This window comes from Columba livia, chromosome 6, assembly GCF_036013475.1.
Source record: "Columba livia isolate bColLiv1 breed racing homer chromosome 6, bColLiv1.pat.W.v2, whole genome shotgun sequence".
Lineage (NCBI taxonomy): Eukaryota > Metazoa > Chordata > Aves > Columbiformes > Columbidae > Columba > Columba livia.
In genome coordinates this window covers 14,976,392-15,001,205 of record NC_088607.1, presented here as the reverse complement: position 1 = coordinate 15,001,205, position 24,814 = coordinate 14,976,392, and the positions used below count along the sequence as shown (strand labels likewise).

The following is a 24,814-nucleotide window of genomic DNA, read 5'->3' as shown; positions in this document are numbered from 1 at the left end:
GGCTGCACTGGCCACACGCTGACCTGGGGACAAACAAGTCCCCTGGACAGCGTGGCCCCACGCACACCTCCCAGCCCCTCTCGCTCTGGCTCAGAGCCATGCCCGGCTGCGGCTCAGCTGCCTGGGGAGCAGCATTAATCCCGTGCAGATGTCCTTTATCGAAGCACTGCTGCCACTGACAGGGTGACAGATGGGCCACTTAGGGAACGTGCCTCGTGTCTGGGCCAATGCGAACAAGTGATTTCCATCACAGCGAGGGTGGATGGGTGGTTCCATGTCCCTGCCTTGAGAGACACACAGCCCAAGGTGCACCTCAGGGTGCAGCACCCCTCACGCCTCCAGCTCACCTCCCCCGGCTCTCCAGCCCCATCCCACCCCACTGCTGGCTGTGCCAAGCCCTGGGACTGGTTTATGTGGCCCTGTTTCCCCCATGGCTTTCTGCTGCTCTCCTCGAGAAGAGCTCGGGAACCTGGGTGCTTCCACAGAACCCCTGCCCACCCCAGCAGGCTGGATCCAGCTGTCTGCCTGTCCTCCACACTTTCCTGGCCCTGAGCACTGGGGTAAGGGCTTCACGGTGAGCTGTGCTCCATTTGCTGTGGAGCCCGCACCACTTCTTGGCCATCTGGGGCATGACTCTCCCTCCCAGTTACCGCTTGTAACTGGGATCTGGGCTTGCAGGAGCTGCCGGAACTCTTCCATCTTCTGGAAATGGTTAATTCACTGTCATCTGCCACAGGAGAGGCCACCAGCCCTACCTGCAGACAGCTTCTGCCCACCCCAGACCTGCTGATTGTTTTTGTGGCGGATGCGGCCAGCAGCAGCAGGGGCTGGGCAAGGCACAAGAGTGTTGATTAAAGCCTCGGATGCCACTCAGGTGATTTTCCTCAGCCTGGCCCAGCCTTTCTGCATCTGCCGCACGTCCCGGTGAGACGTGCTGCAGAGGATGCTCTCTGCACTCTGGGTGTGACTTTGCTGCCGTGTCCGTCCCTGGCCAGACATGTTTACTGAGATGTCTCTGCACCCAGCGCACCCGCAGCAGGGCCCTGCCTGGGCCCGAGCTGGCAGGCAGGGGCTGGACCTGTTCCTGCAGCAGAAAGGCAGCAGCGGCCAGCAGTGAACTGCTCCTGCTCCGGCATCTCGCAGACCGCTGGCCCCCAGTGCCTAGAGGAACATTCAGGAGAGGACGTTGCACTTTTTCCGAGCAGAGAAAGGCTCGAAGTCTGTGAATCCTGGCAGGATGCCCAGCTCTCGTGTCTGCTAAGGAAAGGAGCTGTGACCAGGGATCAAGTGAGCTTCTACACTGTGGGGAGGGTGGGCTGTGTCAGCCTGGCCCTGGGGCTGCCCCATCCTACCCCGTGGTATCCACCAACCTGCCCAACTTTTCCCCTCCTCTCACCAGCCTGGCAAAGTATCTCTCGCTTGCCTGCAGGAACAGGAGCACTTAGCTGGGATAAAAATAGCCATGTTTGCCTCCCAATGGACAAGGGATGGCAGAAGGTGAAAACTTCCCCTGTACAGCTCTGCTGGGCCCACCATGTCTGCAGTGGGATGAAGCTGCAGGATGCTGGAGATGAGGCACATGAGCCTGGGCACCACTCATGCAGCACTCCTAACTGAGGCCACCTCCCTGGGATACCGCTGGTCCCCAGGGGCTGCCAAGTGGATGCAACCCCGGGGTGTAATGGAAAGGATGGAGGAAGGGGGATGGGAAGGGCAAGGAGCAGCAGGATGGACAAGCCCAGCAGTGCAGGGGGTCATTGGGCTCGCCAGGCTCCAGCTCTGCTCATCAGGCTAAGCAGAGGGGGCATAGCCAGGGCTGTCCCGGGAGCTTCTCTCCAGCTGGTCTGTACATGCAGGCTTTGCAGTGGTGGCCGGGCCATGGGGAGGGCTGGGGGAATGTGTTTAGTTCTCCGAGCATTTCTCCACTGCATTTTCCCCTCTAAATGGCTCTTATTTTTAGATCCAGGCAGTTGCTAAGCATCACTGCCTCGCTAAGGCGGCTTCTTTCATGGCTTGACACCAAAGCACGCTGACAACACGCTGCCGCGTGAGCCTGGCCCTCCCTCCTTGCTGCTCTGGATTCCCTTTCTGTCCTGTGGCTCCCATGGGCCGGGAGGGACAGGCTTGAGCACAGGGGCTGGGACAGGATACTTTGCCTTGCTTCTGGCTCCTGATCCCCTCTGTCTGCATGAATCAGATGAAGGGAGGAGAGGTGGGAAATGCCGGGAGATGGGCAGTACCTCAAGATGTGCCCAGGACCCTTGGCACGGTGCAAACGTGGCACATGGGCGATGGTGTGACAAAAGCCCCTGGCTTTGCCCGTGGCAGGGACTCTCCAGCATAGTTCACACCCCCCCGGGCTGGCATCGTGCACAGATGGCAGCAAATAACCGGGGACAGCAGGGGGACCTCTAGCCCCAGTGACAGATGTACCAGTGGGGCTGTGAGCTCCTCTCTTGGCAGCACCGTGCCTCTGGAAGCCCCCCGCAAGGCGTGCTGCTGCTTTACCCCTTCCCTGGGGCTGCAGGAGATGGGGGAAAATCCTGCTAGAGGCTTCAACTGTGAATGGGCATCTCATGCTTAGGTTTGAGGGTGGCAGAGAGGACCTGCTCCTGTGCTTGGCTGCAAGCAGGGGGACCTGGGCCACCCTTCCCTTGTGTCCCTTGGCCACTGCACGTCCCCTCTGCTTCTGACTGATTTCCCATGCAGCCTGTCCCTGAGGGGGGATGCGGTAGCTGCCGTGGCTAGGGTCCCCCTTCCTCTGTAGCTCCTGGGGATCCCAAGGTGTAGACCAGCATGGGCACCGACATGCAGAGCTTGGGGAACCATCTCTCATCTGCTGTGGGGTGGGGGTCCATGCTCCTCCTGGCCCAAGCCTTCCCCATCCGCATCACCATCCCCTTCTCCATCCCTTCGTGGTCCCTGTCCCCCAGGGCTCTCCCATACCGCCGGAGACCCCCACCTCGGTGCATCCCGGAGCAGCTCCCTCCCTGCCTCTTCCCCGGAGTTCCCCCCATCGGCCGCCGGGACAGCCTCCTCCCGCCCCCGGCCGTGCCTCAGTTTCCCCGCGGCGGCGCGGCGCAGGGCGGCGGGGCCGGGCCGGCGGCTCCCGGGAGGAGGCGGGGAAGGACGGGAGGGAGGGGGCGGCTGTGCCCAGCCCCGGCGGCGGCGGGGAACGGGGCGGCTGCGCGCTCCTGCCTGCCGTACCGAGCCGTACCGAGCCGAGCTCCCCGGCACCGCCGGCCCCTTCCTGCTGCCGCGGTGAGTGCCGCGGGCGGCGGGGCGGGGGGAGGCGGCGGGCGCGGGCCCCCCCTGCCCGGCGGCGGAGCCCGTGCGCCCCGTCGCGGTTCCCCCCGCCGCTCGGCGGGGCGGGAAGATGCGGAGCAAAGGCAGGAAGGAGAGCCTGTCCGACTCCCGCGACCTGGACGGCTCCTACGACCAGCTGACGGGTGAGTGCCGCCCGCCGGGGAAGGTGCAGCAGCCGCTCGGGACCACGGCGCGGGGGCGGCCCCAGGCACCCGACCCGGCCCCGGGCACCCTTGCCCGCCCGCCCGCTTCCAGACCCGCCTGAGCCCCGGCCCCCTGCCCGCCCCGCTTCGCCGCACGCCTGGTCTGGGAGGGGGGGCGGCCGCGACCCCGACGCTGGAGCAGGGGGACAGTCCCGGGCCCGGGGGGTTATTCTCCGGGGGGGGTTAGAGTCGATCCCAGCCGGGGAGAGGTTGCCCCGAGGCAGGCTGGCAGGCAACAGGCCCCCACCGGGGGCTGGGATGCTTGGATCGCTTGTGGCTGTCCCCAGGCACACCCTCCCTCACCGTTGCTCCCAGTCCCCTCTGGACAGCAGGATTTGGTGCTGGGCTTTCTCTGACATGCCTTGGACCCCACGCAGCACACTCAAGTGGCACAGCAGCACCCTGGCTGCAGGTTCTCCCAGAAACGGGGAGGCTCACCCCGCTCAGCAAACCTCAGCAGTGCCACAGAACCTGGTGTCTTCTCCACTCATTGTCCGTCAGCATATCCAGAGATACTCAGCCTCCAGATGGGACGGCCATGAGCTAGGGAAGCCAAATATGACCCAGTTGTGACCCTATTGCATCCCCCTCCATCATTTGCCACAGCAGAGAACTCCCTGGATTCCCACATCCCACCACAACATCTGTGTCCATCCCTCACACCTCATTCCCCGTTGTCTGGTAATGAAGCAGCTGGGCTGGAGCTGGCAGCACCCCTTTTTCCCCATGTGCTCTCCACAAATCAGGCCAAATCCTGTCCCCTTTCAGTGCCTCTGTCACAGGAGCTGTGAAATGGGGCAGCAATTCCCACCTGCCTCGCAGGACCCACGGCAGAGCCAAAGCTATCCATAGCTGGTGGGGTTGGTTGCCCTCGTACTGCAGGCACTGGGGTATGTGCACAGGCTTCTCCCACGAGTTCTGGTGATGCTTTTCCTGCCACAGCCTAGAATAGATTTTGGGCTTTGCTCTGGAGTTTCGAGGAGGTGGTTGTAGTAGCACAGGACCCCTGCTCTGCTTTCCTGAGCAACTCCATGTGTGGGAATTGCTGTTTGCTGCTTGCCCAAACGTGCTGCAGGGAGGATATTTTTGAGCTGTGTAGGAACTTGGAACCCACACACAACTTTTGGTTTCTCCGGTAACTTTAAAATGTCCATATGGATTTAAATCAAACCAAAGTTAAAAACAAATTCCAGTCTTTCCGAGGCTGAGACCTTTTATGCCTGGGCTTACCCCTGAGCCAGCTGTGCAGCAGCAACCTGGACAGAGGGTATCTGTGCCACTGTTCCAGCCCCTACTTGTGGGGATGGCGCTGATGAGGAGCCTTGGGGGAATAAGACTGAAATATCTGCCTCATTTCTCAGCTTAGGAAACGGAGGCCCTGGAAGGTCACATCACTCTTTTGCCATTGCTGTCAGGTCAGTGACCTGCCAGGGTAGAGCCAGTGGTAACGCCAGGGAGGAGAGGGAGCTTGTCCCAGCAGCACCGATTTCCCTTGCGCTGGCTGAGTGCACCGAAGCTGTCCCTTCCTGTGGAGGGAAAGTTGTTTTTCTCACAGAAAGAGCGTGGAAGTGATGCAGGCAGAAGGAGACGGAATGCAGCCTTAGCTCTAGGAAGGGTTTAATAGCTCAAGCTGCTGCCTGCTAACCTGGCCTGGGCCCTTCTGGTTCCCTGGGGATGTGGTGAGGAGCTGGGACCCCTGTGGGGCCATAGTGAAGTCCCAGGGTGGAGCTGGCAGTGCCAGCATGGGCTTAGTCTCTCCCTGCAGATGGGAGGGTCCCTGCCGACACTTGCTTTTTGGTAGCTCAGTTGTGCCTGGGGACAAGCATGAACAGTCTGGGGTGTTCCTGCAGTCTTGAGGACCTCCACCCATCAGGGTCTATCAGGGTTTGGGGGGGCATCTGCCATGCAAGAGCTGCTGAGAGATGGTTTGATGTCAGGTGATGCAACAGACCCACAACAGCTCCAGCGATTGCTGATGTGCATGGGGACAGCAGTCAGTCCTGCCGCCTTCCTATTGTTCCTCAAAAACAGGGATGAGGGAGATGAGACTCCCGTCTATGCATGCCTAGGGAACGGTTAGCAATATCCCCTCCCAAAAGAAGGAGAGGGGCTAAGGGGCAGCAGGAACTCCAACCATCCACAGGGTAGAAAAGCCCCACGCCTTCCCCAGCAGCACACTGAATTTTAAATTTAAAGAGCCGTTGAAAATGGAGGTGCAGTGACAGCCCCTATCCCTGTGGCATCTCCAGAGGTGCCCGGTGACCCTGACCCCAGATGGAACAGCCGTGGGCTTTGCGGGCTCATGGCACGTGGATGTGTGTGTGAGAGGAGAGAGCGCCTGAGTGAACGAAAGCTGCCTGCGTGTGAGCAGCAGGGAGGGCAGCACTGGCTCCGGTGATGGGGAGACATCGGCCAGCAGCGCTGGGGCAAGCCAGGATGGACTCTGCCTATGCCTGGCCCCAGTGCAATGGTGTGGGGTGAGGGCAGGCACTGGCCATGCCACTGCTGAGCCTGGGGCTGGGCACCTGCCTGGGTGCTAAGGAGAGAAATGTTTGTGATACACCACTAGGAAATTAAACCAGTCCATTTCTGGGGTATTTAGGTGATGCTAGTGAGAAATGAAAGCCATCCATAAATTACATTATTCCTCCACTCCTCTAATGGCATGAGAGATTAGTGTACAAGCAGAGCCTGGAGTCAGTGTCTCAGGACTGCTCTGGACATGTCCCTCCATGCAGGAAAAATGGGAGCCTGGTGCCACTTTGCCCTGAGGAGTGCAGGTACCACATCCCCAGCCCTGAATCCTAGCAGCGCAAGAGATGAGAGGGTCTCAGAGGTGGCTTTCCCACCAGTCCATGGGGTTGTAGAGGCAGAGGACTGCCCCAGCCCCAGTTTGGTGACCTGGGGCTTCATCCCACCCTGAGGGACAAGACTATCCCAGCTATGCTGTGTCCTGTGAGGGGAAGGGCATGTGCCAACACAGGGTCAATAACCGGGCTGTTTGGAGTGGGCCAAACCCCCTAACTGCATTTTGGAAGGATGAGGGATTCATCTCCAGGGCTGTTCGTCCCCCAAAAGGGGTTAGGAGGCTCGTTTTTCACGCCTGCTTTTTCACCCCTGCTTTCTCCTTCCCATTGTTGGGTTGCTGGGTCTTGAGCAACTGCTTTGCTCCACCCCAAGGGCAGCCGAAGGGTTTGCAATGGGTGAACAATTGCTATAGAGACTGTCTGCAGAGTTTTGGGATCCTCCTGCCTCCCAAGGCATGGCTGATGGATGGGGACTCCCTAACTCCTAGCGCTTTGAGCAGCCCACCCAGTGAGCTGAAAACTGTAGGTACCAGCATAGTGACAGCGTAGCATCTGGCTGAGCTCTCCTCCCTACCTAGAGGGAGGGTGTTTCAGAGACAATCTCTCCCAGTGATAGTAAGAAAGGAGAGATAGGGCTGAGCTGTTCCCTGCAAACATGCTGGGGGGAGGATGGGTCAGTAGGGACGATGGGAGGACAGTGGGAGCCGAGCTGCGGTCCCTGTCACAGGGTAAAGCCGAAGAGCCGTGCCCCAGCAGGAGGCGGGTACCAGGTGATGGGCAGATCTAGGGCTGCGCCAGGGCCTTGTTCTGCTGTCGGCAAACCCAACAGCTCCATCGTGGCTGCTCACAGCCCATGATTAGTCAGGCAGGAGGAAAATCTCCGCAAGATTGCTGTAGCATAGGACTTCTACCTGCAAGGGGGATAATTCATTTCACAGGGTGTGGACGGGGGGTGTCAGTGCTTGTCTGTCCAAAATAATAGTGTGTGTAGGGGAAGCACTAGGATCTGCAGCTGGTGAATGGAGTGATGGGGCTGATGTGGTGGATCAAGGGCAGGAGGCAGGCAGGGGCCAGATGGGCACCCAGCTGCAGGTGTGCGTGGCAGGTTTTGTGCTGTGGTGGATCCCAGGGAGGGGCACTGGGATGGGGACTGTGCCTAAGACCACAGCAGTGTTTTGCTCATGCCCAGAACAAAGCTCCTTTTCTTGCCCAGTTGCTTTCTCAAACTGCACAGGAACATCCCTGGGTGCACAGCCCTGCCCACACAGGTCTGGCAGGGCCAGCTGCCTGCATCCCTGTGACCAGCAGCACACGTGGGTTGTCACCTCCTAGAAGCAGTCCCACAGTGACACACATCAATGTCCTTCCCCCGGGGAGTCTGGCCCTTGGGAACTGTGCGTGCTTCCTGTCCCGCTGCTCCTCCGCTATCCTCCCTCCTCCGTGCTGCTGCTGCTGCCGCCCTATGCATTCCCCCTCCACTTGCTGCTTCTGCTACCCATGGCAGGGTGGTGAGGCTGGGCTGGAAGCCGGACTGACCCTCAGACCAGGTCCCCAACCTCCCCAGGAGGCCCTCACTCAGGGTGGGGTATGGTGCGGAAAGGTCTCCCCACTCATACGCTGGGGTGGCGGTCTCCCGTGGGGTCCTCTCTATGCCAAAGCGCCCTGCCCTCCATGGCTGCTGCACCTTCCTGGGGTGATGGGAGTGTTGCCTGACTCTGCCTCATCTCTGTCTGCTCTCTCCTACTCTCTGGCATCTGTACCCCTCTGCCTCTTCCCTCTTTGCTGTCCTGGCTTGTCTGCAGCCCTTCGATGCTGATGAATCCCCTCTCACAGCGCGTTGTGGCCTCCCCTGACCAGAGGTTCAGCCCCTGGGGCTCCTTGCCAGAGGGGATGCTGCTCTGAGCCTGTGCTGGGGCAAAGCTGCACAGGGGATGAGGTACACATGGTGATGCTACTGGGTGCTGCTGCCTGTGGGCAGGTTTGATTTTGCAGGTGGAGAGGCTGGAGCTGAGGTTCTGGCAGCTGCTGCTGCGTCCTCACAGGCAGAGGTGGGTCGGAGCCTGTGGGGAACTGGTGACACAGGATTAATCAACAGGAAGTTTGTGCGTTTGGTTGGGGCGGTTACACAGCTGATTTCTGCAGAAGCCGATACATAATTCATGTGCTGTTCCAACTTTGGCCAAGGTGTACAACTCCTGCTGCACGGGGCTGGCGTTGCACCGGCAGGAAGGTCTTTGCTCTTTCGTCATCTCTGTGTCCGGGCACAGAGAGGAGTTTTTCCCTATGTCTGGCCATATCGCAGCTGTATAGAAGTTGTCTGGGCTCAGTGATGCTGCTTTACTGCTGTGTGTTATGTTGAGACCAACTGCCCCACGGAGCTCTGGGAGCCAGGACAGGAGGAGGTGTGGGACGGTGAGCAGAGCTGGCCCCTGGAGCAGGCTCTGGTTTCCCTTGGCCATATCGGGTCCATAAGTCCTGGCTGGAGCTGAGCCTCAATGCCCTCGCCTTGCAGCCTGCGCATTATGGGGTCACGCCAGCCCCGAAGGACAGAACAGACCCCATTAGTGGAGCTGCCCTCCCCCTCCCTCACTGGCTCTTCTCATTAGTGGTGTTTTCATTAGGAGAAGTGGTTTGGTTTTGTTTAAGCCAAATTGCTGTGCTTGGGAGATGATAAATCCATCTGCTGGCAAATCGCTCTCCTGCCGCCGGGATGGATCCCAGCCCTGGGCTTTAATCGTGCTGCAGATGAATGAGCCTCTAGTGAAATGAATCTCCCTGCTGTGCCCTGCCAGGGGGCTGAGCCGGGCAGACTGCCTCCCTGATGCCGTGGCAAGGGGCTCTGGGTTGGGATGGGTGACCAAAATCCTCTGCTAAGGGGTTGCAGAGCCCTGGGGGAGGTTATTGCTGAGCAAGTCAACTGCTGGAGCTGGTGCAAGTGGCTTCCCTGGGTGCAAAGTGGGAGAGGAGCCTTTCCATGGGGCAAGGGCTTGTGGGTGGGTGCAGGGGTCCTGTTCAACCCACCATCTGTGACAGGGTGCTCTGTCAGCAGCTGGGGCTGGGTGGGTGCCATGACGTGGGGATGAGCGGCAGGACAGGGCATGGGACAGGGCTGGGGATGAGATGCAGGGGATGGAGTGGCCCCGCTCTAAGTGATACCCTACCGAGTGGCTTTGTAAAGGGGATGTGGCAGCAGGGCTGTGCTGGAAGGGAGGCTCTTTTCAGGGTCCTCCTGTCCTCGACCTGCTGTGGCTTGGGCTACTTCTGGCTTTTAAGCAAATTTGTCTTCCACTTCAAATGAAAATGGGTGTTGCAGCCCCTGGGGAGCCACGTGAGTAATTAACTTGTTTGGGAATGGAGCCCTGCAGGAGGGGAGCTGGGGGCAGAATGGCTGCCACATTCAACAGGAGCTGAAGGGGATGGGGGCATGGGGGATGTGTCACCTGCTGCTGAATTTGGGTCTCCCAGAATTTTTCCTCTCTGGTCTGGACAGGGTGACTCACCTGCAGACACCAGTGGGCGGGGGTGCCGTACACCCGCACGCCCACACACTTGCAGCATCACACTCCTGCTCATGCCCAACAGCAGCCCCAGGGCCCAGCTCCGTCTGGCTGTAGGTGACCCCAGCCCTGTTTTGGCAGGAAACACTGGGCTTTGAACCTGTCAGGTCTGTTTGGGTGTTGGGCACCCCTCCCAACCCCAGGATGCAATTAACATTGCTGCTGGGAGTTCTGGGGTGCGGCAAGAGGGTCAGTGTCCCACCCATGCTGCTCTTGCCCACCCTGTCTGGGGACACTGGGGACCTGGCTACATTGCAGTCTGGGGGCCATGCAGGCAGGTCTCCCATGGCTGCTGCAGTGCCTGTCCAATTCCTACACCAGCTCCATCCCCAGCAAGCATGTGGGGGCTGTGCCCTGTGTGAGACAAGGGCACAACCTGCACATGGACGAGCTCGATCTACACTCCGCTTGGAGGGCTCTGGGCTGTAGCTGGGACAAGCTGGTGGCTTTGTCCTGGAGGAGAGGGAGTGGTGTGGGAGATATCTGGCCTACAGAAAGGTCTGGCGAGGGCTGCGCTGCCCACAGGCACGTAGGGGGTGCTCAGAGCCTCAAGGGCCAGTGCCAGGCTGGCAGCAGAGATGCTTCGCCTGCGGCCCCTCGCCTAGGAGCAAGTCAGATATAGTGATGGAGTCACTAACTGCAAGTGGGCTGGTGACATAAATCCGCTGCCACAGCTCTGCTGTATGGAGATGAGGGGACTGACTGGCCAGAACACAACACCCCTGGGCTGTCCTGCTATCCCTGTGAGCCACCTCCTGTGGCAGTGGCATTCCTGCTGGGAACGGGCTCAACAGTCTGAAGCAAAGGGAGGTTTCTTGTCAAGATGCTACCAGGAGAGATTGGCAGGACCCTGTCACCGAGCCTCTGTGGGGCAGAAAGAACTCTGGTCCTGGCTCCAGGCACCGACCCCAGCAGCAGAACTGGGATGCACTGTCTCCCTTAACTGTCTTCTCATCACCAAACCCACATATTTGGACATGAAAAAAGTGCTTTTTAGGGACGGACCATCAGTGACAGTCTGGCCAGGATCTGAGTCACAGGGAAGAGGGTTTCCAGGGTTTTTCCCTTGGCCCAGCTGAGGAAGGTGCAGCCCTGAGAGATGCAGGGAGGCACTGGCAAACTTGCGCATCCCTGGATCACCCTCAGTCCCAGCAGGAGCCAGGGATGAACCATCCAGCTGCTCTCACCTGGATACTGCAGCCCATCCAGCTGCAGCAGGGTGAAATGAGAGCCAGCCTGCTTGCTAACAAGATTAGACAAGCGAGCCACTGCTCCTGGCCCGTTTGGTTAATCGCTTCTTCCTAGATTGAATTTTTAAAAATTGTATTGCTTACAGAAAGCCCCTAAATGGGTTTAAAGGCAATAATCCACCCTGCCCTCCATCACTGCAAGGATCCCACTGAGCCTCCTTGGCAGTGGGTTGTTGAAGTCCCTTGTGTGTCTCTGCGTATCTCTGGTGTCCCCAGGAGGTGGCTGGCTGGGCTGGCCAGCCCTTGGTGGCTCTTGATTTACTTGTATCTGACCCCAGAGCAGGGAGGGATGGCTGCTGGTGCTGGCTTTTCGGGTTGCAGCTCCTGGGCAGGAATGCTGTAATGTGCTGTGGTTAGGGCTGATCACAGTGTCCCCTGGGGACACCTCAGCCCTCTCCTGTGTGATGGGTTATGCCCTCAAGTAGCTCTTTATCCCCTCCGGAGTCACACCTTCTGAGCCCAGCCCCTGCTTTGCATTTCTCATGCTGACCTGAGCAAATTTCCCCCAGCACCCACCCTCCCCACTGGCCTCCCCTCCGCCGCTGTGCAAAGTGAGTCACTCCCCAGCACCAGGAATCTTTCATGTCATTTCCCCCTTTGCCGCAAAGTCATTAATGCGAGTGGAATAATTTGTTGCATAACAGAGAGGATCAGCAGGAGCTCTGCTGTGGTGGGTGACGCCTGGCCTCAGCTCCTGCCACCCTGGCCACCGCTGCTCCAGGAGAGGGTGGCTCTGTGGGATCACTGGCTGGGAGCATCCCAGGTCTTGCTGGGATTGTGATTCCACAGCTGCATTGTGCTGGTAGTGATGGTGTCAACTCCCTGAGAGTTTTTTCCGAAACCGCCGAGTCCCACCTAGACCCCGACTGCATGAGATGGAGGTATTTCTTGTGGCCTCAGTGTCTGCTCACTCTCACACAGCTCCTCTGAAAGGGCCTCGTCCCAACTGCTCCATAGTGACAGGGGCACGAAGTGTCCCCTGCATTGACCGGGGGGTGTGTAGTGGCACCTGCCACATCCATGCCTCATACCCACCACATGTTGCTCCGGCTCCTCTGAGCTCCCCAGGCTGTGGGGTCACAAGTGCTTCCCACCAGCAGTCAAATCCTTCCTGGCTTCTCACTTCAGAACTGGGGACTCCAAGGTGTCCCAGTGGGGGTGCAGGCTGTCTGGTACCCTGCATGGCTCAGGGCCCTGAAGCCCCCAAGGGCAGCTCTGGAACTTGCAGTGAGGTCCCAGATGTCTGTTGCTGCTGGCGATAGCAAACCCATGCAGGGGGTGCAAACCCAAGCACAGCCGGGGCTCTCTCCTGGGGACTTCACAGCCTCCTAAGGAGGGAGCTGGCTGGAGTGGGGGCTCACTGCTCCCAGCCAGCCCACCTCAGGGCTGTGGGTGCTCGGAGCTCTTGCCAGAGTGATGCTCATTGTGGTTGTGGCAGATCTGGTTCCTCCCGTGCATGGTGAGGGGGAGAAGAGCAGGGAAGAGTGCTTTAGGTGTTCGAAGGCACAGTGGAGACTGCCCCTCTCCCCAGAATTAATATTCTTCTATCCTGTGCTCGGCTGGGCATTAATTTAAAGATGCTGCAATGGGAAAGGGGGAGCCTAAGAGGACTGGGCTGAGAGCAGAAGGATTTAGTGAAGGAACGTGGGTGGTGCTGGGGGCTGCACAGGGGACAGCAGCATCCAATGGCGCAGGACGGGCAGGAGGGAGAAGGTGACTACGCACCCCTCAGGAATGATGGTTCCAGTATAGGTTGGGAAATTACATATTAGAGAGCAGTGTAGGGGAAAGGGACCTGGGGGTCCTGGTGGACAGCAGGATGACCATGAGCCAGCACTGTGTCCTTGTGGTCAGGAAGGCCAATGGCATCCTGGGGTGTATTACAAGGGGGGTGGTTAGTAGATCGAGAGAGGTCCTCCTTCCCCTCTACTCTGCCTTGGTGAGACCACATCTGGAATATTGTGTCCAGTTCTGGGCCCCTCAGTTCAAGAGGACAGGGAACTGCTGGAGAGGGCCCAGCGTAGGGCAACGAAGATGATTAAGGGAGTGGAGCACCTCCCTGATGAAGAAAGGCTGAGGGAGCTGGGTCTCTTTAGTGTGGAGAAGAGGAGACTAAGGGGGGACCTTATTAATGTTTATAAATATATAAAGGGTGAGTGCCATGAGGATGGAGCCAGGCTCTTCTCAGTGGCAAACAATGGTAGGACAAGGGTTAATGGGATCAAGCTGGAACACAAGAGGTTCCACTTAAATTTGAGAAAAAACTTCTTCTCAGTAAGGGTGACAGAACACTGGAACAGGCTGCCCAGGGAGGTTATGGAGTCTCCTTCTCTGGAGACATTCAAAACCCTCCTGGACATGTTCCTGTGCGACCTCACTTAGGTGTTCCTGCTCCAGCAGGGGGATTGGACTAGATGATCTTTTGAGGTCCCTTCCAATCCCAAACATACTGTGACACTGTGACGTGTCTGATGTGTCCCTGCTGTGACTATGGTGGTACCCAATGGGTCCCACCAGCCCCTGGAAGAGGACATGGGGGAGATGCTGTCCTTGTCACCAGGGAGAGCACTGTTGCTGGGTGGCTGGGTAAGGAAGGGACCATGGTCTGCTTGCTCAAGGCATGGCTGTGCCACATGTCCCACCTCTGCCCCTTGCTGTGCCTGGTACAGAAGTTTCAAACCCAAGCCTGGGGGAACCCAGTGGATGGACATTATGCCTGGCTCCATGGGGGGCAGGAAGAGGCCCTCCCCAGTGCCACATCCCAGTGGGGACTTTGTCCCCTTACCCCAGCTGGGCAGCAATTCCCCTTGGTGGAGAGGGCTGCCCCAGAGCAGTGTGGGGAGGCAGGAAATTGTGTTTAATATTTCAAAGCAATTCATTGAAAACCTGCTGCTCCCTGGGGCTGGTCCAGACCCAGCAACCCTGGAAAGGGACCAGGATCGGCACCACCCCAGCACAGTGTGAGCTGGAGTGGGAGGCTCTTTTGGGACCACATCCATCAGGTTAAAGGACCCTTTCATCCCCTCTGTTGCCTGCAGACCTGAGGGTCCCACCTGTGCCCTGGGCCACAGCTCCAGGGCAGAGACGTGGGTCCCAAGGGTCTGCAGTGGCTCCGCAGCCCCACACCACCCTGTGCCTCCCTCGACACTGTTTGTTTTCTCAGCCCGCCCTGCTGTAATTACAACCCGCTGTCACTCTCTGGATAATACATCTTTGCTTTTATCACTGCTTAATTAAATAACTGTGGGGAAGTGAGGGGCTGGTAACCCCTTGTTTGCTGGCACAAATAACCTGGTGGCACTGGGGGGGTCTCTTGGCAGAGGAGCTGGATGGGGACAGCTGTGCTCTGGCTCGAGAGACATGGTTGAAGGTGGGGTACCTGTGTGCCCCTGAGAGGGTGCTGATTTTATTATTTTGTTGTTCGTGGGCACAGCATCTCTGGCACAGACGTTTACAGGCCATCTTTACGGAGGTGCTCTGGGTACGACTGCCACCACCCCATCTGTAATTCTCCCCTTGGCTCAGAGCTGTGCCCACTGCCAGGCTGGGAAGAGCATGCAGGCAGAGTGCCCACTGCCAGGCCAGCCACCTCTGCCCCCTATTAGTTGGTCTTAATGAGTGTCCCTGGCAGCTGCTGCTGGGTCAGTGAGCTCCGACTGAGTATCTGCCAGTCACTCCCCTCCAAGGCCGGACACGTGGGTCCTGCTCCCCACTCAGCAGAGCATCCTCAGCTGTGCCATGGGTCCTCAGTGTGGATGTGTCCCCCTCTGCTCTCTCTCCATCCCTTCCCTCATCCCTTCGCTGTCTCTCTGCCTTTGTGCTGTCCCCTGGTGCAAGCCTCTGTGAAGCCCCTGGCATGAGGAATCCAGGGTGCCCTTTTGAGGACTGGCAGTAATGCACCTCCAGCTGCTGCCACGTCTTGCTCCTCTGGATGCCTCTTCCTCCCCATCCCAGCCACCCCACAAGGTGCTGTAGCACCAGGAACCATGTGTGTTGTGGCATCCTCAGGAGCAGGATGTGTTGTTCTTTAAAAACAAATCAGTGGGGGCACTGGGAACGCTATGCTGGGCACTGCCTGCCTCACCGTGATGGACTGGGGAAAGGTCTGGTCTGACAGGATTTCCATCTACCCAAGACAAAGCACTGCACTGAACTGCAGTGCCATGGGTCCTCAGCCCAGCCTGGGTGGGGATTGATGAATGTCCCCAAACTGTTCCCAAGCCCCAAGCTTTGTGCTTGCCTGTAACGAGGAGCCAGTTCTTTTTGCAGATGCCATCTGGTCCCTTGCAGTGCTGGGTCCCCATGCAACAAGCACCCGCCATTCGTTGTGCAAGCAGCATCACAAGCTACACTTAGCTTCGGTCTCGTGGAGGGTGTGGGTGATGAGATGTCCAAGATGCATGGCTGGGGTAGACTGGAAAATGTCCCCCAGTTGGGGACGGGCCTCCTGGTGCTGTGAGCAGCCCTGTGCGTTGGGGAAGATGATGGGTCCCGGGATGGAGAGATTTTGGGGGCACTCTGGGGCTTCATGGCAGGATGCTGTGGGAAGATGACCTCACTGCCTCCATAGGGTTTACTTGCAGGCAGGGTAATGTGGGTTGATCTGCAGGCTCAGGGTGCTTCTCCTTTTCATATGCTGTCTGTCCTCCTGCCTGTCCTCCTGCCTGCCCTGGATTTGCAGTTGGGGAGTCGTTTTTCACAGATCGAAGCCAGGGGGCGTCTCTCATCTCAGCTTACCTTGGTCTTGCCTGCACCCCAGCCTGGAGCACAGGGGAGGATTTGGAGGTAATCCTTGCAGATGGGATGCTGCTGGCTAATTATAGCCGAGCTCTCGCTTCATGGGAACCACGGCGAATTGTCCCTTGAGCCTAGGCAGTGATGGTACAAATCTGCTGCTAATTAGACTTGAAAGTCCTCCCGTGAGCTCAGGCGCAGGATGGATATTTGATTATTAACATATTTATTTCTAAGCCTCTCAGCAGGTTTTGCACAGGGAGGCTGTAGTCTCCCCCCTGAGTAACTGCCAGGCACATTTATTCCTACCAAGAGTGCTTGGCAGCTCCAGGGGAGGGTGAGGGCTGTTCAGTTCTATGTGCTTATTTTTTTGGGGGTGTCTCACCAAAGTATGTGGAAAAGTCATCCTGCTGATGCTGGGGATGTTCCAGGTGGGAGCACAGACCCCAGGTACTACTCTGTGCCTCCCACCAGCCCCTCTTCTGGGTGGGATGCTCCTGGCCCTCATGCCCAGGTGGGGAATCCAGAAATGTCTTTTCCCTCTTGCCTCCTGGGTTTGTTGGCTTCGAGCACTGGGACAGTGTGAGGATGACCCAGAGGTGCAGAGCTGGTGCTGAGCACCGCAACCCAACACAAAGCTGGCTGCCACGGCATCCCCGGGGAAAGCATCCCTCCCTCTGGCGAAGGCAGACAAACTGCAATGGAAACGTTGCCTCTGAAACAACCAAAAATAGATTTCCTGTCCCCAAAATGTCAGTTTAAAAAGGCAGTCTCTGGGGGCACCCTCGGGCTGACAGTGGGCTGAACGGGTGCCCTGGAGATGCTGGGTGGGCGGCCCTGCTGCCCCGTGATGCAGGGCGGGCAGGGCAGGGGGCTGGAGGGCTGAGCCATTGCTTGTGGTACGAGGGGGGAGAGGGTCAGTGCTGGTGGGGGAGGCATCAGCCCCGCAATGGGGCTGCGCAGTGTTTTAGCTTGAGGCTGGAGAAAGGTGCATGTGGGCTGTGGGCTGTCAGGGGGACAGCACTGATCTAGTGTGTTATCCCTGCCCTAAACCCCCCACATCCCCCCAGACAGTTGTCACCCATCCAGGACTTTCAGGTCAGTGTCGGAAGCTGTTGGCATGGGGAAGGTGAGGAGCCATGGGTCAGGACCTCAGCCACATCTCCAGCACCACTTTGATCTCCGTCCCTGCTTTGTTACTGCATCTCCCCATACAGGGAAGGTCTGAGCTGGGGAGCCCGGGGCAGGTGCCTTGTTACAGCACTGGAGTTATTAATAGCAGCAAGCATTCTCAGTGCCTTCAAGCCAAGTCCATTTGAGGGGGATTCCAGCCATTCGAAGTATGTTTCCCCTCTCTGGGATCCCTTGGGCACCTTATCTCCCTCTCCCAGCTGCGCAGCCAGTGTGTGCCGGAGCCCCTGGATGAGCCACAGTGCTAATAGTCTTTCCCGCGCCGTCAGCCCGGCAGTGTCTGGCTGGGTGATGGAGGGCACCCTGCTGCCTGATCATGTGGGAGACGAGTTCACATCCCAGCTCATCCCTACCGTGTTTCCTCCCATCACTGTGCCGAGCCGGAGCTATTGGCAGTAGAGAGGACGCTGATTGCAAGGAAATTAGCCTTGTGCCATCTCCAATTTATTTGAGCCCAACCTGTGCATGATTGCACGGGGCTTGTTAATTTGTCGCTGTCACTGTGGCTTGGTGCAAGGCTTTGAGCATGGCAAGGCTGGAGGGGAACATGCTGGGGGTCCGGGACATGCGGCAGCCTGTTGGCCATGGCCTCCCCTGGAGCAGATTTGGGAGCAGGGCTGGCATTGCTTGTGGCCAGGCTGAGATTTTTCCCAGCCTCACAGTTCAGGAGGCTCCGGTGAGGCTCGGAGTGGGAGCTGGGGCAGACCTGGGAACGCAGAGTAGTGTGCTAGGGATGGAAACCCCCGGTGCTCCCTGTGAGGTGCTGTGGGCATAGGGCAGGGTGGGCATCTGAGGTACAAAAAAAGATGCCCATTCAGGTTAAGGACATGCTGTGGCTGTGTTGTGCCCCAGTGCGAGCTGTGCACTCCCAGATGGTGATGACCCACCTGGATGGCTGTGCTCTTTGGAGGTCCTGGCAGCTGTGCTGCCCCACTGCCTGATATAACCTGGGTGCCACCTGTGTTGCTGTGCTTTGCAAACCCAACAAGCTCAGAAATGGCCCCAGGTGCTCCAGGCAGGCTGTGGTTATCCTTGCTTACCACTCAGTAATTCTCAATGTGTCAGTCCTATAATCAGGGCTGGGCTCAGCTCCTGGCTCTTTTCCCTTTCGCATGCCTCCGTTTCCCTGCAGATGTTGTTCTTGGTCTTTGCTCTCCCTTTGCTCCTGCATGGAGGCTCTCAGGGTGCACCCAAGAGCCTGGATGGGGGTGATGGAGCCCGTCCCTCCTGTCTGGTCCCCTCCTCCCCGCCACTGCTACCCTATGTGTGGGGGCGATTAATTATTCACACCCCGGCAGGCGGGGGTGTCTGCAGCTGCCTGCGTGATGCCAATGGGGCTGACATGCCACTGAGCACAGAGAGCTTTTCTGTGTAAATCCCTGAAATATTTAGCAGAACTGACTTAAAAAATGCAGCTTTGGAGAAGCTAGTGCCTTGGCACAACCTGGAGGCCTGGGGGCCCTCATGGGGGGCAATGGGGGTGATGAATGCACCAGGGTGATCCCTGGGGGACTCTGGCCCCAATTTTTGCCTCACACCCACCACCCAAGTTGCTGGTAGACCTTGTGTCTGTCTGTTCATCTGATCACCTATCCATTTGGTCTTTCTTCTTGTCTCTGCCTTGAGACAGTGGGGGTAGCCCCATCCTTTCCCTGCATTGCAGGGGTGCTTTGCAGCTAAATGTTGGCTGGGGCATGTCCCGGTCCCCAGCGGGTGCCACCAGAGCCAAGCTCTTGCCCTGTCACCTGCTGTGTGCTGGCTGCTTGTAGTTTGTTGCTGAGGGACCAGTGCACAGTGTTGGGCTGGGTTCCTTCCCTGGCAGCGCCTTCCTGAGCAGACGGATCACGCCACATGCATTTTTTAACAAGATGCATCGGCTGAGAACGAACCGAGCTGTCGCTGCAGGTTTGTGATCAAAGCCAGACATGCCCTGGCAGCCCGGGGGAGTGTGGCCCTGCACGCCACCCTCTCCATCACACGGCCAATTTACGGGGCATTTGTTCCAGCATCGTGGGTGGGGAATCCGGCAGCATCGCAGGTTGCAGATGTGTTGCCCCTGCATCCCTGAAGGTACCAGGATGGCCAGCGCTCTCCTGCCTGGCATGATGTGGCGATTCCTGACCTGAGCATCTAAGAACGGGGACAGCCACAATGCAGAGCTGGTGCTACTGTTGGGCTTTGTGCACAGCCCTACACACCAAAATTGCACCTTTTCTGGGAGTTGGAGCAAGCTGGGTTCGCTGACAGCCAGGGTGAGGTAGGAAAGAGTTTGTGCTTGTCCTGGGATGTGTTTTGGGCCAGACTGTCAAGGGATCAAGAGGTGGTAAGGGATGCAGGGAGCTGTAGCCAGCTCTGGATGGCAAGGCACATGGAGGCAGTCAACTGTACCATGGCAGGGCTGCCCTTGGCCTTCACAAACAAGCTCACCCATTCGTGGATGCTCTCTGGACCTCGCCAAAGTAGGAACTGTGTGCGGCCCCATGCTCTGTATGTCACAGAACCAAGCCCTGGGGTGCATGGCCAAAGGCTGCGTGGGCTCACGGTTAGAGCACACTGCTCTTCCATGGCTGTCTGCCCTGCTCTGAGGCTTTCTCTCACCTCCTTGTTCAGTTTGCTTCTGACCCCCTTACCCCCAGGCCAGTGGGGTGGAGGGCACCTGCAGTGGGCTCATGCAGCGTGGTTGTGGTTGTGCTGTATGTTTCTCTCTGCAGGCACCAGTAGAGCCCCCAGGCTGCACTTTGCAGTGACAGCACATCCCATGTTACAGCTGCTGCAAATCCTACCTGCTAATAGCTATGCAAATCACCTCATTAGCTGCCTGATTTATTTTCTCTGGCATCATGTTTTCAGAATTTCCCTAAGTCCCTGAGGCTGCAGGTCCTCAGGGCTGGGAGGAGGCAGGAGCAGCAACAGGACACTCAGGTAGGGCTGGCTGCATCGAGCCTTTCTCTGCAATGGCAGCGGTGTTTGGCTCCCATGGAGCCACCTGCTCTCATACTGTGTGTTTGGGACCAGGAACTCACTTTCCACAGTCTCTGCTGCTGGGATGTTCCCCTCCTCATCCCTCAGCATGCTCTGGCTCTGGGGTGAGTCTTGCTGAGCCGTCCCTCCAGCCAGGAGGCACAGGGCTACAGGGTACTCTACATCCTTCTCACCCTGATTGCCTTTCCTCCTTGAGGGAGGTGTTGTTGGTGGATGCTGTCACAGGGGTCTGCCCTCTGCCAGCCCCAGGATGACCCCAGAGAGCCCCCTGATGCCCTGGTCAGGGTGGCCCTGGCCTGGAACCCTGTTCTTGTCCTGTCCCTGGGGCATGTGGACTGGGCTGAAATGCTTTGAAACCTGAGCACCATCCGGGGCTGGCATAGGCAGGAATGGTCCCTGAGCACCAGCATGGTGCCCCTTGGGGATGTCCGTGTCCCTGCCCATGCTGGTTGTGCACGCAAGCATGTGGTTGTCTGCAAGTATTACTGTCTCCTGGTTGCATTTTCCAGGGGTGTTCACATGCCCACAACACCTATGACAGCAGGACAGGTTTTGCATGAGCAGCAAGGGACCCATGTCTTAAGTCCTGTCCCTGACCTAGCCACTCGATGGACTTGTCTTTGCCATGCTGAGCTGCCTGAAAGCATTGTGTCTGCTCTCTGCCTTCTGTTTATCTTGTATTTTCCCCCTTCTTTTTGTGGCTGTGCTAATGAATATTTTATGGCCAGGAACCAGCATGAATTCCCTTGTCTGCCTGCAGTGCTCCTGAAGCAGGTACCAGCCCAGATGTCAGTGCCTTAGGAAGGACATGCCTGCCAAGAAGCTGTCCCAGGAGTAGAGGACTTGGGCAGGGAAGGAAGCAATGGCTGTGATGTGGATAGCTGTGTCATGTCCCCCTCTGCAGTGGTGTTGTCACTGTCCCATCCAGCCTGAGAGAGACTTCCAGCAGAGTGTGCTGGCACTGTGTCTGTGCATGGATTGGCCTTCACGGTTCCCATGTATCCTTGCACACGCGTGCACGGCCTTGTCCAGGTGGCCATGCGTGCTCCGACACAACTGCACATGTCTCCTCCTGTCCCCCGTGTGCCATCCGCCGCCACAGCAGTCTGAATGAACCATGTCCCCGGCTCACCTCCCCTTGGCCCCGCCGCTGCTGCTGCGCTGTGCGGGGGCTCCTCTTAGCGTCAGACAGCAGCAACAGCACCGTGGCAGGCGCAGCCCGCGGGTCGGGCCGAGGCACCACACGGGCGCTACGTGGGCTGCCCTGGGCTGCTGTGCATCCAAGCTGGAGGTGACCCAGCACAGCCCCAAAAGCTGCAGGCGGGCAGCTGTCTTTCCCCTTCCCATTGCCGCGGTTCTAGCAATGCCGTGTCTCCTTTCAGTAGCCCAACAGGTTTTCTGGGGACACAGGCTGGCTCAAAATATCCCTTTGAGAGGTGATGTCCTTTGCCCTTGTGAGACACTGTGGGGCCTGGAGTTTGCCTGTATCTGGGGCAGGGGCTTGGAGACCACTGGCCTCATGGGGGCAACAACTTTGGGAGAAGCACAGGTGAGGCAGGAGGCTGGCAGGGTGCTCCCTGCAATGGCATCTGTGGTGGCTGTGACCCAGGTGACAGATTGCCAGAAAGAAAGTGTGTAAGAGTGGGCTCAACAGCCCTGATTTGTTGTTTGTGATTTCTGCTTTGTCTTTCTGGGGGAGAGGTACATCAGTGACCAAGTGGCTTTGCTTCCCTTGTGCAAGGGCAAGACATGTGGTCCCTGGTGCCAGCCTGAGGAGCGCATGCTTGGAGGGAGCCCTGGGATGGGAGCAAACTGACTCGCATCTCTCAGCAATGCACTGTCCTTGCAAAATACCTGCTGAGACTTGCCAGGTGCAGGATGCACGGGGACGAGGACAGTCCCCTGGCTCAGCCCATCTGGTCCCTGTGAGTTTCTGTCTTGGTATCAGTGCATGAAGGCCTCTCTGGAGAACTGAGGACCAACCTGGAGGGTCATGCTGCTTTAAAAATCACTGTCCAGTTCTGGACTGGTTGTAGCACCTGGGGATGCTGGTGGGCAGCCAAGCCTGGAGGTGGGGTGGGTGACATGAGTGCTGGGCTCTTCTCTTCCACTGTGTCCCTGCAGGTTGGCATGGGGTGGTCTCTGCATGCTGATGGGGTGATATGCGAGTTCCCCTGTCCCACACGACCATCACTATCAGGGTGCACAGGGCAGTGCTTGCATGTCCAGCCTTCCCGGGACATGCTGGGATGGAGCAACCTTCCTGCCCAGGTGGGATCTGGCTCACAAGGAGCTGGATGGTGGGTTTGGGATGGATCTGCAAACTTTGCTTGCTGTCGCGTCCTGCGGACTCTGGCACCCTCCTGTGGCTGGTCTGCCACCTCTCCTGTATCCCACGGGCTTTTGGGATGCTGTGGCTGCATTGGGCTGAGTTGTGCTGGCTGGTCCCGCGGTGACGCAGTGGTATCTCTCTCAGCGTGGGGGGAGTGCTGCTTTTGTGGGATTTGGCCTTGTGTCACACAGCTCAAGGGTCGTTTCAAGAAACTGTCCCAGTGTGTTTGTGTTGTGGGTTTGAGCCAAGAGTGGGGCTCCTGGATACAGTAGATAAGGACTGAGGGTCCTAAACCCGTGAGCTGCCCCCAGAAGGTGGCAGCAGGGGACTGGGCACCACTGACAGACAAAATTTCTGAGCTTTATTCTGTGGGCAGGTGGTCTGCAGGGAATAGGTTCAGTTGGGGTGTTGCATTCATTGACTGGCCCTGCAGCTGTGCTCCTGTGTCCACTGAGATGACCACTCTGCTTCAGCTGTCCCCTTCCTCCTGCAGGGCTGATGACCCTTGCAGCCCTTTCCTGGCCCAGGGCTTTGTGGGTGTGTTATTGTAGGGTTGCAAACATCTTCTCTGTTGTGTGTCACACCTTGCTGTAGTGTCTCCTCAAAACTTGCTTAGCCCTGCACTGACTGGTGCAGCATCCCCTGGTGCCTGTTCCCCACTGCTCCAGGGCACTGTCTGCCATGGTCTGGGGGCTCTCTGTTTGGGGGACTGCCCCCCTCTACAGGGGCATAGCCAGCATAATAGACAGGGGCGGCTTGGGTTGGAGGGGATGGCCCTTCTTTTAAGGAACCAGAGGTGAGGTTACCCCATACCAAGGCCTGGAGGGGCTCATGCCCCATCCCTTGTTGAGGCATCAATAGGGACTGGGTAGTCTGACTGTTCCTGGCTAGATCACACCTGTACCCCCTTTCCCATCCCTGAGGGACTCAAAGTTGTATTTTCCATCAGGTCTCTTTTTCTTCGCTTCTTCCACCATTAATAAGAGATGAGGCTTATGAGATAATAGAGCCTGGATGGATGCAGAGCCAAGAGATCCTGCTGGTGCAGGCTGTGGATGTGATGTGGAGAGGGAACTGCAGCTGGAAAAATGGGACTTTGAGAAGGGATGCAGTAGCCAGTCTGCACAGAGCATCTTGGGCTGGCTCTGAGAGCAGGGAAATCCCACTGCTGCCACGTGCCAGACTCTCTTCTGGCTCTGACATACTGTGCAAGCTAGCGACTCACTGCCAGGCTGAGCTTTGGAGTGAGCAGCTCTCAGCCCTGACAGTCTGGGAGTCTGACTCCTCTTTCTCCCATCCTTGCACTGATTCTCTTCTCTTCCCATACGTGGAGCCAGTGGGAGCGGGTGGTTGGTGCCAGGGATGCAGGATGCTCGCAGTGCTGGAGGGCTGATGCTTGGGGATGCAGGACGTTTGCACTGCTGGAGTGCTGTTGCCACAGGGATACAGGACACTCACAGCTGGCTGGAGCAAATGATTGATGCCCAGAGATACGGGATGCTCAGAGCACTTGGTAGTGGGAGCGGAGCGCTGATGCCCAAGGCAGTACAATGCTCTCCGTGCCGGCTCCCCTCCGGAAGGAACACCCTTCCCTGCTCTTGGAAAGAGGCGGCCCTGGGATGCAGCAGTGCCTCATTGGTCAGCGGGACCTGTGGAGTCTGCGAGTTGCCATACCAACCTGCCTCTGGTTCCTGGCCAGCCGGGGCGTGAAGTGCCGAGTCGAGCTGCTGGCAAGGGGCGGACCAGGAGCCGGGGCGACCCGGGGCTCTGCCAGTCAGGAAGACGTCCCCGTGTCTCCCGGAGAGCTGGCTGGCACCGCTGGGGTCCCCGGCCCCGAGCGTCCTCCTGCCGCTACTCCCTGCAACTTTGCTGCACGGAGGGGGCCGACGGGCTGGCACGGCGGGGGCGTTACCCAGGCACCCCGCTCCCTCACCGAGCTTGTGGTCAGCTTTTGTGACCCTAAGCCCTGGGAGGGGCATCGACGCCAGCTCCGCGGCCCCTTTGGATTGCAGCCAGCCTGCACAGGAGCATCCCAGCCCAAAACTTGCCGGCCGGCAGCCTGCCGCCTGGGAGCGGGGCCTGGCGGCTGCCGCGCTGCCGGGCGCTATCTGCGCCCTCCCCGCCGGGCTGGACCTGCAGCCGATGTCCGCAGGTCCGCTCCGGGCAAGGAAGGCTCTGTCCTCTCCCGGGCATCGCCTGCTGCTCGGAGGAGCTGAGGGACTGTTTGCCGGCTGGGAGGGGGGCGTCTGGGTCCCTCCCCAGCGCTGTGAGCTGGAGCCATGAGCCACTGCCAGCAGCGCTGCAAGAGACAGCTGGGCCGGGTGATTCGCTTCTTCTACCAGTTTGTCACCGGGACCCTCTCCCAAGGTAGGTGCCTCCCTAGGAGGCATAGGGGCTCTGTTCCATGGGAGGGGGTTTTTGTCTGGTTGGTTTTTGTGGGGTTATTTGGGGA

General features: G+C 58.4%; 1 protein-coding gene across 3 annotated transcripts in view; it reads left to right on the top strand.

The window, feature by feature from the left end:
• Window positions 1-3,130: 3,130 nt before the first annotated feature.
• The window catches only part of KCNIP2 (potassium voltage-gated channel interacting protein 2), a 46,981-nt gene continuing 25,297 nt past the window's right edge, over window positions 3,131-24,814 (top strand). The window contains exon 1 of one of the 3 annotated variants that reach the window (XM_065067204.1): window positions 3,131-3,449. In XM_065067204.1, coding sequence (XP_064923276.1) covers window positions 3,377-3,449 — 73 coding nt within the window. In that variant the 5' untranslated portion in view covers window positions 3,131-3,376. Of the gene's footprint in view, window positions 3,450-16,766; window positions 24,730-24,814 lie in introns of those variants that run through there. The other 2 variants (XM_065067207.1, XM_065067206.1) reach the window with 2 other exon arrangements.